Genomic DNA, 19,380 nt, shown 5'->3' with positions numbered 1-19,380 from the left:
TAGTCCGCCATTTCTCTAACGCCCCACTATTTTTTGCTCTATTATATGCCCTCTCTTTTGCTTTTAACCTGACTTTGACTTCTCCTATCACCCAGGGTCGCATCATCTTGGCTTTAGAATATTTCTCTGGCGGCTTAACACTAGCACCTGACATTGCTTTAAACTTATCGTATCGTCAGAGTCACAGAAGTTACCGAGCGGCGACACAGTGCAGGAGGCGGTCACCCCCGGCCACACGGACAGCCTGCAAACTGTTGTATTAATCCGTTTATTTTCTTAAAAAGGGTTTCAGATTCGGAGCGGCAATTACCAGAATCCCGACGTTCCGACACCGACTTCCGCCGCGACTTGTCATTTCACTTCCTGGTACTTTCCCAACGCCGTTGTCTCGAAAGGGAACTCACACCCGGGCGGCTGTTTAACGCTGCTTGAGTGAGATCGGCACCGTTCTCTGGCAGCGGCTGCAAAACACGAAACGAACAGCCACGCTGGAGATAGTTTTAATCCGAATCCGAATCGGAATGGGAAATGCACCAGTGGGCATTGCGGAGTGCGGGTTCACTGAATCTGAGGCGACGTGAACGGGATTAATACCGGGAAGGCTGGAAATTCGGGCCAGCTCTCCATTTATACTTTATGAATACAGCACGTTCTGGTGTCGCCTTGATCCACCCGCCTGGTGTAAGCAAGGTTTTCTTTGTAATGTACCTCAGAATCACAGGAAAAATCTGAATTACGGTAAATAAATATATATATAATAGTTAAACTAATGGAAAAATATTAAAAAAATAGTGAGGTAGTGTTCATGGGTCCAATGTTCATTCAGAGATCTGATGGCGGAGGGGATGAAGCTGTTCCTGAATTGTTGAGTCTCCTGTACCTCCTCCCTGATGGTGGCAATGAGAAGAGGGCATGTCCTAGGTGGTGGTGGTGGTGGGGGGTCCTCAATGACAGAGGCCTTCTGCAGCTGTACGGGGCCCTGGTGAGACCACACCTGGAGTACTGTGTGCAGTTTTGGTCTCCAAATTTGAGGAAGGACATTCTTCCTATTGAGGGAATGCAGCGTAGGGTCACAAGGTTAATTCCCAGGGTGGTGGGACTGTCATATGTCAAAAGATTGGAGCGACTGGGCTTGTATACTCTGGAATTTAGAAGGCTGAGAGGGGATCTGATTGAAACACATAAGATTATTAAGGGATTGGACAGGCTGCAGGCAGGAAGCATGTTCCCGCTGATGAGTGAGTCCAGAACCAGAGGCCACAGTTTAAGAATAAGGGGTAGGCCATTTAGAACGGAGTTGAGGAAAAACTTTTTCACCTAGAGACTGGTGGATATGTGGAATGCTCTGCCCCAGAAGGCTGTGGAGGCCAAGTCTCTGGATGGTTTCAGAAAAGAGATGGATAGAGCTCTTAAAGATAGTGGAATCAAAGGTTATGGGGATAAGGCAGGAACTGGATACTGATAGTGGATGATCAGCCATGATCACAGTGAATGGCGGTGCTGGTTCGAAGGGCTGAATGGCCTAATCCTGCACCTATTGTCTATTGGCTGGCTTGCTGAGGCACCGTTCCCTGAAGATATCCTGGATACCATCATGGAGGCTACTGTCCACAGTGGAGCTAAGTTAACAATGCTGTGCAACTTATTTTGATCCTGTACAGTAGCCCCCCACCCCCAATACCAGAGAGTGTTGCTGTTCTATAGTGATGGGCAAGAACAGGCCCTTTAGCCCACAATGTCCGTGCTGAACTAACCCCTCTCTCCGTACATGATCCATGTTCCTTCAGTTTGTGGAGAAGGCTGGATCAGCCATGATTGGATGGGGCAGACTCGACTCGATGGGCCAAATGGCCGATTGCTGCTCCTGCGCCTTATGGTCTAGATTGGGTAAATCCGTGAGGGCTTTTTCCATTGAGATTTGGGCGAGACTAGAACCAGCGGTGAAAAGTGAATTACTTCACAGGGTGACGTGAGTGTGGAACAAGCTGCCAGCAGACATGGTGGATGCAGATTGCATTTCAACAGTTAAGAAAAATTTGGATAGGTACATGGATGAGAAGAGAATCATGGATCTTCTCTGCGTATTCACGTGCCTATTGAATGCCACTTTCTGCTTCCGCTACCAGTCTTCACAGTTTATTCCCAGCACCTGTCACTCTGTGCAAAATAACTTATCTCACACATACCCCCTCACCTTAAACCTATGCCCACTAGTATTTTAACCTGCCTACTCTATCTCCCTAAAGATACTTTATTGTCGCCAAACAATTGGTTCTAGAACGTACAATCATCACAGTGATATTTGATTCTGCACTTCACACTCCCTGGATTACAAATATTAACATATTAAAAATAGTAAATATTAAAAATTTAAATTATAAATCATAAATAGAAAGTAGAAAAATGGGAAGTAAGGTAGTGCAAAAAAACGAGAGGCAGGTTCGGATATTTGGAGGGTACGGCCCAGATCCGGGTCAGGATCCGTTCAGCAGTCTTATCACAGTTGGAAAGAAGCTGTTCCCAAATCTGGCCGTACGAGTCTTCAAGCTCCTGAGCCTTCTCCCAGAGGGAAGAGGGACAAAAAGTGTCCCTCTTCTCCTTAACTCAGCCTCTCATAATTTTATAAACTTCTATCACATCTCCCCTCAGCCTCCACCACGCCACAGAAAACAAACCACATTTGTCTAACCTCTCCTTCCCACTCATACCCTTTAACACAGGCAGTATCTGGGTAAACCTCTTTTGTATCCTTTCCAAGACCTCCACATCATGCTGTTCATCGACTATAGCTCAGTATTTAATACCATCGTTCCCACAATCCTGACTGAGAAGTTGCAGAACCTGGGCCTCTGTGCCTCCCTCTGCAACTGGATCCTCAGTTTCCTAACTGGAAGACCGCTGTCTATGTGGATTGGTGATAACATTGCCTCCTCGCTGACGATCAACACTGGCGCAGCTGAAGGGTGTGTTCTTAGCCCACTGCTGTACTCTCTCTATACCCATGACTGTGTGGCTAGGCATAGCTCAAATACTATCTATAAATTTGCTGATCATATAACCATTCTTGGTAGAATCTCAGGTGGTGACGAGAGGGCGTACAGGAGCGAGATATGCCAACTAGTGGAGTGGTGCCGCAGCAACAACCTGGCACTCAACGTCAGTAGGATGGAAGAGCTGATTGTGGACTTCAGGAAGGGCAAGACAAAGGAACACATACCAATCCTCATAGAGGGATCAGAAGTGGAGAGAGTGAGCAGTTTCAAGCTCCTGGGTGTCAAGATCTCTGAGGATCTAACATGGTCTCAACATATTGATGTAGTTATGAAGAAAGGAGAACAGCTTCATTAGGAGTTGGAAATTTGGCATGTCAACAAATACACTCAAAAACTTGTGTAGTTGTACTGTGGAGAGCATTCTGACAGGCTGCATCACTGTCTGGTATGGAGGGACTACTGCACAGGACCGAAAGAAGCTGCAGAAGGTTGTAAATCTAGTCAGCTCCACCTTGGGTACTAGCCTACAAAGTACCCAGGACATCTTCAGGGAATGTTGTCTCAGAAAGGCAGCGTCCATTATTAAGGACCTCCAGTGCCCAGGGCATGCCCTTTTCTCACTGTTACCATCAGGTAGGAGGTACAGAAGCCTGAAGGCACACACTCAGTGAGTCAGGAACAGCTTCTTCCCCTCTGCCATCCGATTCCTAAATGTACATTAAACTCTTGGACACTACCTCACTTTTTAAAAAATATACAGTATTTCTGATTTTTGCACATTTTTAATCTATTCAATATATGTATACTGTAATTGATTTACTTATGTATTATATATATTTTTTTCTCTTCTATATTATGTATTGCATTGAACTGCTGCTGCTAAGTTAACAAATTTCACGTCACATGTCAGTGATAATAAACCTGATTCTGACCTCCAGTAATGGGGCAACCAGAACTGTACACAGTACTCCAAACGCAGCCTAATTAAAGTTTTATACAACGTAACACAAAAACCGTAACTACGCATTTGACAAGAAAGTCTTTGGAATGTGGGAGGAAACTGGAACACCCGGAGGAAACCAGTGCGGTCCACATTGTTTGTGCAAACAGCAAATGACTTTATGTTATGTGAGTTATGATGTTGATTGGGAATTAATGATTGACCAAGACATCAGGAAGAGCTCCCCTGGTCTTTATCAAATCAAAGGTATGGAATCTTTTAGGTCAGACTGAGAGGGAGCAGGCAAAGCCTTAGATCGCTATCAGGAGAAGGATGAACAGGCTGAGACTCTTTACCCTTGAGGTGTAACTTCAATATTGAAGCTTCTGTCCGAGAATGTACAGGTATCTACTTGTGGGGAAAAGCCTTCCAAATGCATTAGGAAATTAAGCAGGAACCACTTTTCCCACAACAACTGGGAGTGAATGAGGCAACGTACAAGCATGAAGGAGGCCCACCAGCAACTCTACTTGGTTAAAGGTTTGATGAGGTTCGGTATGTCACTAAAGATCCTACAAACTCACTTAGATGTATGGTGTGGAGCATTCTGAACGGTGGCACCATCGCCTGATGTGGAGGCTCCAAAGCACAGGATTGCAAGAGAGTTGTACACTCAGCCACCTTCAACGTTGTCAACATGATTTAACGTTAAATAATTTTACATCATAAATCACTTAAAATAATCTGCTGTCTGCACAAACAATATGGACTTCACTGATCTCCTGAAGATGTTTAGGACAGACGTGGCCTCAGGAAGCTGGCATCCAAGCCTATGGACCTCACCATCTTGGCCATGCCCTCTCTCGTCACTACCATCGGGGAGGAAGTACAGGAATCTGAAGACTCACACTCAACAGTTCAGAAACAGCTTCTTCCTCTCCGCCATCGGATTTCTGAACAGTCCATGACCCCTGTTATTCCTTTTTTTTGCACTAGTTATTTATAATTTATTGTAGTTAATTTCAACAACATTTCATATCTTATATGTCAATGATAATAAACCTGATTCTGAAAAATTAGCTGGGAATCCTTATGAGGGAGAAGGGACTAGAGGAATCTGTTAATTGTCTTAAATGAGGAAAGATGGGATGAGTTAAGAATGAAACATAACTGAGAATAGACTGATTGGGCCAAATGGTTCATTTTCTTTTGTGCAGCCTGTGTAACAGAGGCAACCTTTAACTGGTTTACAAAAATAGGTTAGAAAAGCTATTAAAAACAATGAGCATAATTTAAAAAAAAATTCTTAATGATTTTCAGTAATTATACTACTGTAATACATTTGTTCATATCATTGGTTATTAACCAGACTCAGAGAGTAACTGCAGGTTTCAACAATGTTCAAGATGCTGAGATACATCCTAGGATGTGCTGGGACACATCATTAGGGTGGCATGTAACATAGTGGTTAGCACAATGCTTTACAGTACCAGCGACCCGTGTTCAATTCCCAGTTGTCCGTAAAGAGTTTGTACATTCTCCCCATGACTGCTTGGGTTTTCTCCCGGGGCTCTGGTTTCCTCCCACAGTCCAAAGTTGGTAGGTTAATTGGTCAGTGTAAATTGTCCTGTTATTAGGCTAGAGTTAAATCAGGGGATTGCTGGGCAATGCGGCTCGGAGGCCCGGAAGGGCCTATTCTGCACTGCATCTCAATAAGTAAATTTTTAAAATGTAAACCATCATTATTGACGTAACCTGGAGCGTTTCGGGTCTTTCAACATCAGAGACTATCGCCCAGGCATCGCAGCCGGGGTTGATCAGGCCCTGGCTTGTGTCCCAGCAGCACTGATCCACGGGTCACACCTCTTGATCCATGGCCACCTGGAGGCTCGACCAGCAGCCTCTGTGACGGTTCTGACGGCTCTTTACTTTGCAGCGCCTGTAATGCCAAGGAAAGAGCAGGTTCTACACAGCGAGCTGCCAGCAAAAGCTCTATACCCCACCTCTGTAGGCTCATCACGTGCTCTCCACCCCCATCTCTGGCATTGCTCTAACAGGTCCTAGTATTTGCCTTTCTTACGCTCAAATGCATCCTCAATCTGGTCTTCCAAAGACACTGTCAGTTCCACTATGACCACCTGCTTCCAGATTTCTGACTGAGTGACCATGTCAGGCCTCAGGGATGAAGATACAATGAAGTCAGGGAACTTAAATAGCTTTCCCAGATAGACTTTCAGTTGCCAGTCAGACACTGTGGCAAATAAGCCTGCTGGTCTGAACTGAGGCTGTGGTTGGTCTCCAGGCACCGGTGACCCCTGTTTCCATCCAGGGGGTCAGTGTGGACATGGTGGAGGATTACAAATACCTGGGGATATGAATTGACAATAAACTGGACTGGTCAAAGAACACTGAGGCTGTCTACAAGAAGGGTCAGAGCCGTCTCTATTTCCTGAGGAGACTGAGGTCCTTTAACATCTACTGGACGATGCTGAGGATGTTCTACGAGTCTGTGGTAGCCAGTGCGATCATGTTTGCTGTTGTGTGCTGGGGCAGCAGGCTGAGTGTAGCAGACACCAACAGAATCATCAGACTCATTCATAAGGCCAGTGAAGTTGTGGGGATGGAACTGGACTCTCTGATGGTGGTGTCTGAAAAGAGGATGCTGTCCAAGTTGCATGCCATCTTGGACAATGTCTCCCATCCACTGCATAATGTACTGGTTGGGCACAGGAGTACATTCAGCCAGAGACTCATTCCACTGAGATGTAACACAGAGCGTCATAGGAAGTCATTCCTGCCTGTGGCCATCAAACTTTACAACTCCTCCCTTGGAGGGTCAGACACCCTGAGCCAATAGGCTGGTCCTGGACATATTTCCTGGCATAATTTACATATTACTATTTAATTATTTATGATTTTATTACTATTTATGGTGCAACTGTAACAAAAACCAATTTCCCCTGGGATCAATAAAGTATGACTATGACTTTGAGGTTTGACGAAGGCTATGGGCTTTCTGGGTTGGCAGAGGTGCACACTGTTGTTAATGGCCGAGGAGATATTTTCTGTTACTGCTTTCAGCACACAGTCTTGGTGCCATGGTAGTGGCCTTCTCCCAGAGAAACTGAGGATAATAAACTAAAAAACTTGTTTCCTTTGCTCCAATCACACCACCCAGAGTGTTATATTAATAAATATACACACGAGATTCTGCACAGGCGCTGGAAATTTAGAGCAACACACACACAAAATGCTGGAGGAATTCAGCAGGTCAGGTAGCATCTACAGAGGGAAATAATTTCACCCACATCCGCACTCACCCTATCTTCCCACGGCCTTAAAAGTGATGAGTTCCTCTTGTCTTTACCCACAATCTCAGATCCAACACATCAATCTCTGCAACTTCCGCCATCTCCAAAGGGATCCTACCACCAAACATATCTTTACCTCCCCCTCCCCCTGCCACGCTCTCCGCAGGGATCGCTCCCCCTGTGATTCCCTTGTCCATGCATCCCTCCCCACTAATCTCCCTCCGGCACTTATCCCTGTAAGTGGCCAAAGTGCTACACCTGCCCATCACCTCCATTCGGGGCCCCAAGGAGTCTTTCCAGTGAGGGAACACTTCACCTGCGAAACTGCCGGGTTCGTCTACTGTGCCGATGCCCTCGACGTGGCCTCCTCTACATTGGTGAGACCTGGAAATTGGCGGAAGTGCTTCTTTGAGCACCTCTGCTCCAAACACCAAAAATAGAACTTACCGGTGGCCCAACGTTTTAATTCCAACTCCCATTCCTGTTCCAACATATTTGTCCATGGCCTCCTCTTGTGCCACAATAAGGCCACCCTCAGGGTGGAGGAGCAAGATCTCACAAAATCTTATATTTCATCTGGGTAGCCTCCAACCTGTTGGTATGAATATTGATTTCTCCTTCTGGTAAAAAAAAATTCCCATCCCCTCCCTTCCTCTTCTATTCTTCACTCTGGTCTTTTACTCTTCTTGCCTGCCTATCACCTCCTCCTGGGTCCCTTTCTCCTACGGTCCACTCTCCTCTCCTATTAGATTCCTCCCTCTCCAGCCCTTTAACTTTTCCCCCAACTTGGCTTCACCTGTCATCTTCCAGCTATCCTTTTTCATCTCTCCCCAACCACCTTTTTACTCTGGCATCTTCCCCCTTTTTGGTCCCGATGAAGGGTCTTGATGCATAAGGTTGACTGTTTATTCATTTCCATAGATGCTATCTGGCCTGCCGAGTTCCTCCAGCATTTAGTGTGCATTTGTTATTTATAAACATCACAGATTATTCTACATAAAGCACTTTGGTTAATCCAGCAATTTGAATTTGGCAAGTCGCCCCAGGAAGCTTTAAAGTAGAGTTGTCAACCAAGCATCTGGACATTGTAGAGCAGCCTTGGTCAAAGACTTGTGTTTCAAGGAAGTAATTTAAGGAGAAAAGAGATAGAGGTAACCCTAGCCTAATCACAGGATAACTTACAATGTCTGATTATCCTACTAACTGGTCCATTTTTGGACTATGGGAGGAAACCAGAGCACCCGGAGGAAACCCACGCAGTTTCAGGGAGAATGTCTGTAAGGAGCGGTGAGAATTGAATCCAGGTCGCCTAAACTGCAAAGCACCCTATTAGTAAAAATTATCGAGGTAGTTACATAACTTCAATGCTAAAATTTTGAAATAATTTTTCTTCTCATCTAAAACTGCAGTTTTAGTCTCTCTCACACTCTCTCGAAATCTTTTGTTCTATTTGAAAGGCCCAGCAGGCAAAAAGCTATTCAAGCAAATCATGCGGTGTTTGTATTGCAAATTGAAGTAACATTCACCGTATGTAAACGGTTTGCCTATAATCTTTGTTCAGATCAATATCCTTCTCCCAACAGCTCCTCTGCCTGAAGCGCCATGTTATAATTAGCTGCAGGAAGAAAAAGAGAGAGAGAGAAATCCTGGACTGGATCAGTTGAGAGGACGGATCGGAAAGAATACATCGCATCAGCAGAGATGCCACTTCACAGACATTATTTTCTGCAAAGTAACATCACGGGATCACTTGCATCTCAGTTGACTGTCCCATCATTTTCACTATGCCACAGAGAAACCGGGGTATGTTGGAGATACCCAGCTAATCAAACTGCATCCGGCTGAGAGAAAAAAGTATCTCAATGTTACAATGGATGATGGCGATACAAGAATTGGGACTTGGACAGGGATTCGTGGATGGGAAAGGTTTAGAAAGACATGGACTGAACATGGGTAAATTGGAATTGCTTAGATGGGAATCTTGGTCAGCCATGCATGAGCTGGGCTGAGGTCTGCTTTGTGCTGTATGACTATCAAAGTTCAAAGTAAATTTTTTATCAAAGTGCATATACAACCCCGAGACTCGTTTTCTTGTGGGCATGCACAGTAAATTCAATAACCATAATAGAATCAAAGACCGCACCTAACAGGACGGATAAACAACCAATGTGCAAAAGATAACAAACTGTCCTGGTACAAAATAAATAATAATAATAAATACATCAGCAATAAATATTGAGAATGTGAGATAAAGAGTCCCTGGAAGTGAGTCCATGGGTTATGGGAACATTTCAATGATGGCGCAAGTGAAGTTATCCCCTTCACCTTCACAGCCTGATGGTTGAGGGGTAATATCTGTTCCTGAACCTGGTGGAATGCTGGAATCTGGAGCAAGCTTTTAAAGAAAAACTGCAGTCAAATAGCATCTGTGAGGAAAGGATTCTCATCTACTTGCTTCTGTCTTCAACTCCACCCCTCTCTCATTCGGCTCTATCTACCTGTCAACTGGGCCACATGCCAGTGATAGTAAACCTGACTTTGATTCCTTCAACCCTTCTCACTATATCTGTCAAGACTGTCTCTATCTCACCTCTACCCCTCTTCCCTTTGGCGCTCATCCCCCTCCACTCTTGGTCCTAATGCAGGGTCTCAACCCAGGACGTCACCAGTTCCTTCCCCTCCCACAGATGCTGCCTGACCAGTTTGTTCGGACCTTACAGTCAGCCCTGACACAAACAGGAAAGGCTCGCTCATTCTGTTTCAGAAACAGAAAGGTACGGAGATGTTCAGTGGGTCAAACAGCATCCCGTGACTGAGAGACAGTGAGAATGTTTTGGGTTGATGACCTAACCATCCATCAGCACAAGTACACAAATCACAAGCTGATCAATAAGGCGTAGTAGTTAGCGCAACGCTTTACAGTCCAGGCGACCTGGGTTCAATTCCCACCGCTTGTCCGTGAGGAGTTTGTACGTTCTGCCTGCGACCACGTGGGTTTCCTCTGTGTACATCTTTGAAAAAGGAGCACCAAGTTGTACCTGTCGGTCGGTTAATCAGTCATTGTAGATTGTCCTGTGATTAGGCTAGGGTTAAATCGGGGGATTGCTGGGTAGTGCGTCCCAAAGGGCCAGAAGGGCCTGTTCCGTGCTGTATCTCAATAAAGAAATGAAATAACTTAGAAAGGAAATCAGTTACCAAGGTTTATTTGAAGAGCCAGGGAAGATGTAAAAATATAAAGGTTATGCTCAATACTATTTATTTTTCAATATTAATTTTTTCTGTTTTTCTTTTGCACAACTTGTCATCTTTTGCACATTGGTTGTTTGTCCATCTTTCTGTGTAGTTTTTCATTGATTCTATTGTGTTTCTTTGTAGTTACCGTGAATGCCCACAGGAAAATGAAGCTATGGGTAACATATGGTGACAAACTGGATGCCCTCTCCTCACTGTTCCCATCTGACCAGCCCACCTTCCCAACTTGGTTCTACACTCCACCTTAGTCTGATCTCAGATTCCTATCTATTGCCCATTATGCCACCGGCATTTAGAGCAGCAACGAAGGGCCTCCATCTCCAGTAATACAGTGTTCAGTATCTTCGTCTCAGTTTTCACTACTGTCAGTCACGCAAGTCCCGGGTGGAGACTCAGGAATACCGTCGCACTCAGATTGGAAGGATTCTTCATTGCTGTTTCTGTAACAATTTTGTTTGACCAGTCAGGGTTGTTACCCTGAACCCCCGAACCTGGAGGACCAGTGGGCCACTCTTAGTCTGGCCTCTACCCTTTGACCTGTTTGGCATGGGTGACCCTACCAAGAGTCAAAGCATAAAGCCCCAACTCCAGCCAACGGAGCTCTCCGGGTCATTGAGGCACACAGGCCTCCCAACCATGGCGAAGTTGTGGTCCACTTAGAGGGTCTCCCAGACTAAGTCTCAATTAACTTTTCAGGTGACTCGCTCTCTCTGTATCAGAACAGGCCAGTTTCTGTTAAAGGTTATCCACTGGTAAATGGAACATAGAACATTACATCATAGTACAGGCCCTTCAGCCCATAATGTGCGAACCTTTAAACCTCTAAGAGATCCATCAACCCTTCCCTTCCACATAGCCCTCCATTTTTCTATCATCCATCTGCCTATCTCAGAGTCTCTAATGCATCTGCCTCTACCTCCAACCTGGCAGGGCTTACCACAGACTTACCACACTCAGTGTAAAAAACATACCTCTGACATTCCTCACCCTCCCCCCCCCATACTTTCCTGAAGTCATCTTAAGCTCACTGTTCTCTCCCCCACCCACACTGCTCGGCACTCTCCACACTCCTAACCTGCATTTCTCAGATTTACATCTTCCTATGCCAAGTTTATCATCATCTGCACACATCCAATGAGAAACTTAACTTGTCGGCACTTGAGATTAGAGACACACTATTCATAAGAAAAACGTAGACACAAATTACACAAGAAAGAACACAATTACAGTCATACTGCACAGAAACAGGCCCTTCGGCCCAACTGATCTCTACCAACCAAGATGTCCCTCTTAAGTTAGTCCCACGGGAGAAAGAGAAGGCGGAGCACCAGAGGTAGGTGACCAGGAAGGGTAAGAGGGGAGTCAGAATGGGGAACGGAAAAGAGAGAAGACGAGGGGGAGAAATTACCGTTAGGTATAGAGAGACATTTGATGACCAGCATGAAAACGACGGGCCGAAGGGCCTGTTTATTTTCAAGAGGAAAAATACAAGGAAAAGACTGACGAATAGAAAACCAGGATTAATCCCAAAGCCATTTTTTACCTCATCCTCCACCATTTTGCACACGAAATGTTTAATTCAGAAGGTGCGGGTAAGAGGAACACGACCTGGTATCCGAGAGAGTAGCGCTGAGGATACAGAGAGAAAGAGCGGCGAGATACAGAGGGAGGGTGGGATTTTAAAACCGAGCGAGTTGGTGGAAGAGGAGGAGGGGGAGGTAAATTCTGACCTACCTAACGAGAGAGCAGGATAAAGCCTGGATCGGTGAGAGATGGATTGGAGAGGGACCCAGACCGTGAACAGGGCGCTGGCCGCAACACATGCAAACACAATGTTGAGACTCCTCGCCCAGTCTTTCGCTATGTTACTCCTCGTCCTGCTTCTCCTTGCCAACTTCGTGGTTGTCAAGAGTGCGGAGGCTGTAACCGTTCTCTACAGGAAGGTCAGCAGACAATGAAGGTGAGCCTGCATTATACTTCTAAACCATAAAAAAAACTTTGAATTACTGCGGGAAATTGTTACCCAAAGTTGCTGCTTCGTAGCGAGGCTCAGTCTTGGACAAATCATCCTCCTCCCAAAGTTAAAATAAAATAACTGAAATGTTCTTTTAGCAAATTTTAGGTGCGTTTAATCCATCCGTTTAGTTGCCTCTGCCTCTTAATTGTTGGTGTGAGCACCGGCATGTAATGTGGCGGCTAGAACGCTGCAACAGGAGATTCAGTTACATGTCGCCGGTTGCCCGGAGACGCCTGGGCGACCCCCGCCGCAACGCTCCGCTTCCGACTTCACACCCACCGCTTCCACGGGTGAGAGAGTGGCCCTTTTCCCCAGGGACACACCTGTGGCCACTCGGCATAAATTTCGATGGTCATTTTGTGCTGTGGAATGTGCACCCTCTGGCCGTGAGACCTGGGAATTTTTATTTGAGGCTCATTTAAACGGTTCCCCACCCTGCATTGAAGCCCTCCAAGATCGTTGTTTTCTTGCCTCAACCACCCCCCCTTCCCTTCGATATCCACTCGACTATCTTCCCTTCGTCGTCACCCGTCCATCTTCCCCCCCCTCCCCCTCCCCCTCCCCCTCCCCCTCCCCCTCCCCCTCCCCCTCCCCCTCCCCCTCCCCCTCCCCTCCCCTCCCCTCCCCTCCCCTCCCCTCCCCCCTCCTCCCCCCCTCCTCCCCCCCTCCTCCCCCCCTCCTCCCCCCCTCCTCCCCCCCTCCTCCCCCCCTCCCCCCCTCCTCCCCCCCTCCCCCCCTCCTCCCCCCCTCCCCCCCCTCCTCCTCCTCCCCCTCCCCCTCCCCCTCCCCCTTCCTCCCCCTCCCCTCCCCCTCCCCCTTCCTCCCCCTTCCTCTCACTACCTCTCTCCTCTTTCCTCTCATCTTCTCTCTCTCTGGTCCACCTTCCCCTTTTTTTCCTCTTCCTTTCCTTGCCTCTCCTCTCTCATTCTCCCGCACCTACCCTTGTTTTTCTCCTTTCCATATTCCTCAACGAATTAGTCACTGTGTGATACTGAATCCCGCTAATTTCGCTTTAAGGAGCCTGTAATAATTGCCCACTTGCAAAGAGTGCCAGGTGAGTACATTGCTGAAAGTTGTCGAAAATCACCCTGCTTCAAAGGTCAATCCCCACGCGGGAGATTTGGGTAGTTGGGCGCCATGAAGAACAATTCCTAGGCAGGTCCTCCAGGACCTGGTTGGTCTACATATGTAGCCTGGAGTCACTATATCCTCTGTATTGTGCATGACTCTCACTAGAAACTTTTCATTCTTGGACCTGTGTCAGTACAATTCCAGGGCCACAAGAGTAAGACCATCTCCTTGGCTGCGTTTGGGAAATATTTGTCCATGGCTAAGGTTTCCAGCTCAAAATTGGGTTTGTTTTGCCCTGTGAGGATGCCACAACAAAGCCTCTGCCACGGCCTTCCATTTTGAGGCACGGTGTTGTGTGAGGCACAGCTTGTGAGTCCGACCTAATTTCTGAGATTGTACTGGCCAATCATTTTATTTGGTGGAAACCAAAAGTGGCTGTAGAGGCCTGTGCATGATGAGGTCGAAACCAAAAGTGGCTGTAGAGGCCTGTGCATGATGAGGTCATATCCGAAGAAATTCATAAAAGCAGTTAATACCCAAAAAAAATTGAAAGCTCACACCTACTTCTTAATCCATGCATAAGTTCTTTCCCTTGGGCTGAGATGCAAGAGGCAGTTTGTGGCCTGAGTCTATCTCAAGGCTAATCACTGGGCTTGGCCCAGAGTTGGAGGTGTCACATGATGTCATAATGGCCAAGAAAAGAGACGGGCAGGCCTACACCTCTGGTCTGCAGTACGTTTCGCTCTAGGTTTATTCCACGGCTTGGCCTTCTATAATGACTCGTGAAGAGAGGTTAAGATAATGGAAGGGTCTAGCAAAAATCAAGTATGGTTTCACAATTTAATTTTTCTTTGGTTCAGAGATAGACCGTGGAACAGGCCCTTCTAGCCCAGCGACCAACTTATTTAATCCTAGCTATATCACAGGATGATTTAAAATGACCAATTAACCTACCAACTGGTACATCGTTGGACTGTGGGAAGAAACCAGAGCACCAGCGGAGACCCACACGGTTCACAGGGAGGGCATATAAACAGAGAGTGCCGGAATTGAACTCTGAACTCCAATGCTCCAAGCTGTAATAGCGTAGCACTAACCACTGCACTACTGTATCGCTGGGTATGAATAGAAGCCACAACAGATTTTGTTCACCAATGCTGCCTCCTTTTCCTCCTGACCTTAAGCTTCACAGGGCCAAGATACACTACCGGCAGCTGCTTCAAGACTCCTATTTAAAGCGTAGATGAAGGTATATTTGAAAGTAGGTTGCTAGGTTCTTGAATAGTCAGGGCATCAAAGGTTATGGGGATAAGGCTGGAGAATGGGGTTAAGAGGGATAATAAATCAGCAAATGATGGAATTGCAGAGCAGACTCAATGGGCCGAATGGCCTAATTCTGCTCCCATGTCTTTTGGTTGTGTTTCTGCTATGCAGGACACACATTGTAGTAATGCGTCCCCTTTGACGCTTCCTCAACAGATTGAGGTGCTCACTCTTGGTTGCTGTGGCGGTGACCGTGTCATTTTGGTTGTGTGGGGAGTGGGAATGTCTTGAGTTTTTTGTTGTGTGTTTTGTGCAGCCTGGCAGCTTTCACTCCAGAGCACAACCTGTGGGCTCCGATTGACAGGCTGGGAGACTGCCCTGCCGGGAGAGCTTAAAGCTGGAGAACAAAGAATCCCAAACAGACGCAAAATGCTGGAGGAACTCGGCAGGGCAAGCAGCATCCATGGAAATGAATAAAATAAAGAATCAGAGGGTCAGATACTTAAGACAAATTACACACTTTGGTAGTAAGTTTACTTTGAACTTCGAGGAAGAATTTCTTCTCAAAATGTTGTGAATCTTTGCAATTCTCTATCCCAGAGAAGTGTGTAGGCTGAGTCATTGGAATTGGTTTGTTATTGTCTCGCATACTGAGATACAGTAAAAGCTTGTCTTGCACACTGTTCATACAGATCATTTCATGACATGGTGTGTTGAGGTGGAACAAGGTAACTGAATAACAGAATGCAGAATAAAGTTTCACAGCTCAGAGTGCAGTGCAGACAGACTAAAGTGCAAGATCATAACGAGGTGGATTATGAGGTTCATTTTCTTCCCTAAAGGATATGAATAAATTGGGTTTCACCACATTCTGGTAATTCCCTAGTTACTGTTACTCTTTTTTACCTGAATGTAAATTCCTTGATTGAAAGGAATGTTCTCACAACCTATGGCCTCACTTCCAAGGACTCTTCATCTCATGTTCTTGATATTTATTGTTTATTTATTATCATTATCATTTATTTATTTATTTTTCTATTTGCACAGTTGGGTTGTTTTCTGCTCTCTGGTTGAACGCCCAAGTTGGGCAGTCTTTCATTGATTCTGTTATGGTTATTATTCTATAGGTTTATTGAGTATGCCCACAAGAAAATGAATCTCAGTGTAGTGTATGGAAACATAATATGTACTTTGATAATAAATTTACTTTGATTAGTTTTACTTATCACATGTACATCGACACATACAGTGAAATTAGTCTTTTGCATCAACGACCTACGCAGCTGGAAGATGTGGTGAGGGTAGCCTGCAAGCGTCACCACATTCCTGGTGCCAAATGTACCATGCCCATCACTTGCTCATCCTAGCGCATATGTTTTTAGAAAGTGGGAGGGGAGTGGAGCACCCAGAGGAGACCTATGTGGTCATGTGGAGAACGTACTGTACAAACTCCTAACGGACCGCTGTGGGGATTGGACCCCGGTCGCTGGGGCTTTAAAGCCATGACGCCAACCACCGTGCTACCATGCTGACCTGTGATTACCATGTGAGATACCTGCCTGCGGGTGAGCAGTCCAGCTCTTTGGTGCTAATCTAATAATCTCGCCATGAGGGACTATGCCCCTTCAGCTATGTGTGGTCTGCTCATTCTTGCCCTTCTCCTTTCAGATGTCGGGTGTCAAGGACAGGACTGGATACCAGATGCTGCATTACTGCCTCGCTCACCTTGCCTACCACTTCAGCAGACAGCTGCCTCGGCGCAACAGAACCAAACTGTAAGCATGTGTGGCACGAGAGTGAGCATTTTCAGAATTCGCGTTGGAAACCGCGTGGGTTGGTAGGTTAATTGGCCAAATAAATTTTTCCTGGTTTGTAGGGAAGGCTGGATTGCAATGACGGCGTGTGGGGAAACTGATGGGAATAAATGTAGGATTGGTAGAATGATGGTTGATGGGCTGGAGAGCCTGTAGCTGTGCTGTATTAACCTACACCTCATGTAATTGTGACCAATACGTCGGTACCAGCATAAGGAAAGTAGAACAGCGCCTCTACTTTCTCAGAAGTTTGAGTAGATTCGGCACGTCACCTAATAGCTTGACAAGCTTCTTTAGGTGCACAGTGGAGAGTTTCCCTGACTGGCTGCGTCACAGCCTGGTATGGAAACACCAAAGCCCAGGAACTGCAAAGTCCGCAAATAGGTGGATACAGCCCAGTCCTTCTCAGGCAAAGCAGTCCCCACCATAAGACACAGGAGCAGAATCAGGCCATTCGGCCCATTGAGTCTGCTCCACATTGAGCACGTGCCACAGGAAAGTAGTATCCATCATCAAGGACTCACAAATCCAGACCTTGCATGGAGAAGGCCTTCGGTCCCACGCCAGCAGGTTCAGGCACAGTTATTACACCACAACTATCAGGCTCCTGAAATGGTGTGGATACCTTCACTCACCACCTACGGACTCACTTTCAAGGACTCGATTCATGTTGTTGGTATTATTTATTCATCTGTACATTCATTTTCTAGATTGAACTCCTTCCGCACTTCTCAGCCCCGTTCTGATTCCTTTCAATGTCCCGTTGTAACCTACAACCTTCTACACTGTACTCAGCACCATCAACCTTCATGTCATCTGCAAACTTGCTAACCACCCTTCCACTTCCTCATCTAAGTCATTTATAAAAATCACAAAGAGCAGGGGTCCCGGAACACATCGCTGTAGAACATCACTGATCATGGACCTCCAGGAAGAATATGTTACCATCATTAGAGATTCTTATCACCCAGGACATCCTCTCTTCTCATTGCTACCATCAGGGAGGAGGTACAGGAGCCTGAAGACACACACTCAACATTTTAGGAATAGCTTCTTCCCCTCCGTCATCAGATTTATGAATGGAACGTGAATCCATGAGCACTATCTTATCATTTTGTTCTCTATGCACTGCTTATTACTATAAGTTACAAAACTAATATAAAAGTATTTTTTATATTCTACTGTATTGCTGCTGCAAAACAACAAATTTCATGCCATAGGTCACTGATAATAATTCTTATACTAAAATCCATATTCATCGGAGGGGGGGGTGGGGGAATTCTTTTCACACAGAGATTATAAAACCTGGGAGCAGAATTAGGCCATTCAGTCCGTCAAATCTGCTCTGCTATTCCATCATGGTTGATATATTGTCACTTTTAACCCCATTCTCCTGCTTTCACCCTTTAACTTTTGACACCATTACTAATCAAGAACATAGCAGCCTCTTTAAGTGTACCCAATGACTTGGCCTGCACAGCAGTCTGTGGCAATGAATTTCACAGATTCACCGTCTTCTGGCTAAAGAAATTCCTTCTCATCTCTGTTCTAAAGGGGCGTCCTCCTATTCTGAGGCTGTGCCCTCTGGTCCTAACCTCCCTCATGATGGAAATGCCCTCTCCACATCCACTCTATCTAGCCCTCAATAGTTTTCAATTAGATCGCCCCCCACCTCCCCCCAATTCTTCTGAGCTCCAGTGAGTACAGGCCCAGAGCCATGAAACACTTTATATGTTAACTCCTTCAATCCCAGGATCATTCTTGTAAACCTCCTCTGGATCCTCTCCAATGCCAGCACATCCTTTCTTAGATAAGGGACCCAAAGCTGCTTACAACACTCCAAGTGCCATCAACAAAGCCTAAGGGAGAAGGAAAGGCAGAAACCCCCATTATACTTCGAGTAGAATTAAACTCAATAATCCACTGTCCCCCTGCTCTTCATCTGCCTCACACAGGGCCCAAATGCCTGCTCTCCCTTAAAAACTCACCAGGGCCCCAGTTCCCACTCTCCTTAGGAACTCACCAAGGAGGCGGTTGCTATTTTCCCTTGGAACTCAGCAGGATCTCTGGAAAATCTGTTATGTTCTGTACTGATTAACATCTTAGAGATGCGAAAAAATACAGAAACATAAACGCTATCACAGCGCCAGCGACCTGCGTACAACTCACACCGCTGTCTGCGAGGAGCTTGCATGTTCTCCGTGACCACGTGGGCTTCCTCCGGATGATCCGGTTTCCTCTCACATTCCTTGGATGTGCCGGTTTGTCGGCTACTTGGGCTCGTTGGGCCAGAAGGACCCGTCATTGTGCTGTATCTCTAAATAAATATATCTTAAAAGAAATGTCAGCTTTTTAGTGGGATAGCGGAGAAAAGCCTGTAAACTCTGTCACTCCAGCGCCATTGAAGAACTGAGTGTTGAATGAATGCGGTTTGCTGTACTTTTTCGAGGGTGTGACCTCTAGAGCCTAGATCCTGGGATTAGACAGGGCTGCTTTTTATCGATGGGGTTAAACCTAAATGGCAGAGCAGACTTGATGGGCCAAATGGCCTAAAGTTGCTCCTATGTCTTATGGTCTAAACAGCCTCCTTAGTGTCAGTGTCTGACTGTGCCCTGGTGTTGTCAGCAGCAGAAAAGGAGCTGTGTCATGCGGAGCTGTGCCTGTCTTGGGAGGCAGCCAAGACTGGAAGAGCTTGTCACCTGAGGGAGACACTGTTAGA

General features: G+C 46.1%; 2 protein-coding genes across 15 annotated transcripts in view; one reads left to right on the top strand and one right to left on the bottom strand.

The window, feature by feature from the left end:
* Positions 1 to 12,376, bottom strand: part of nmnat1 (nicotinamide nucleotide adenylyltransferase 1) — a 36,901-nt gene extending 24,525 nt beyond the window's left edge. For 10 of the 13 annotated variants that reach the window (XM_072244805.1, XM_072244806.1, XM_072244803.1 and 7 more), the window contains exons 1-2: positions 12,231 to 12,376; positions 311 to 461 (exon numbers count right to left, since the gene is read on the bottom strand). The gene's annotated coding sequence lies outside the window, so the exon portion shown is untranslated. Of the gene's footprint in view, positions 1 to 194; positions 286 to 310; positions 462 to 12,039; positions 12,115 to 12,230 lie in introns of those variants that run through there. The other 3 variants (XM_072244799.1, XM_072244794.1, XM_072244796.1) reach the window with 3 other exon arrangements.
* The window catches only part of LOC140188492 (uncharacterized), a 41,916-nt gene continuing 33,851 nt past the window's right edge, over positions 11,316 to 19,380 (top strand). Inside the window, exons 1-2 of one of the 2 annotated variants that reach the window (XM_072244808.1) lie at positions 11,316 to 12,456; positions 16,516 to 16,622. In XM_072244808.1, coding sequence (XP_072100909.1) covers positions 12,451 to 12,456; positions 16,516 to 16,622 — 113 coding nt within the window. In that variant the 5' untranslated portion in view covers positions 11,316 to 12,450. Of the gene's footprint in view, positions 12,457 to 15,283; positions 15,375 to 16,515; positions 16,623 to 19,380 lie in introns of those variants that run through there. The other variant, XM_072244809.1, reaches the window with a different exon arrangement.

The sequence above is a fragment of the Mobula birostris genome, chromosome 27 (genome assembly GCF_030028105.1).
Source record: "Mobula birostris isolate sMobBir1 chromosome 27, sMobBir1.hap1, whole genome shotgun sequence".
Classification (NCBI taxonomy): Eukaryota; Metazoa; Chordata; class Chondrichthyes; order Myliobatiformes; family Myliobatidae; genus Mobula; species Mobula birostris.
The sequence above is the reverse complement of the archived record's forward strand: the minus strand, read 5'-3'. Positions and strand labels throughout refer to the sequence as shown.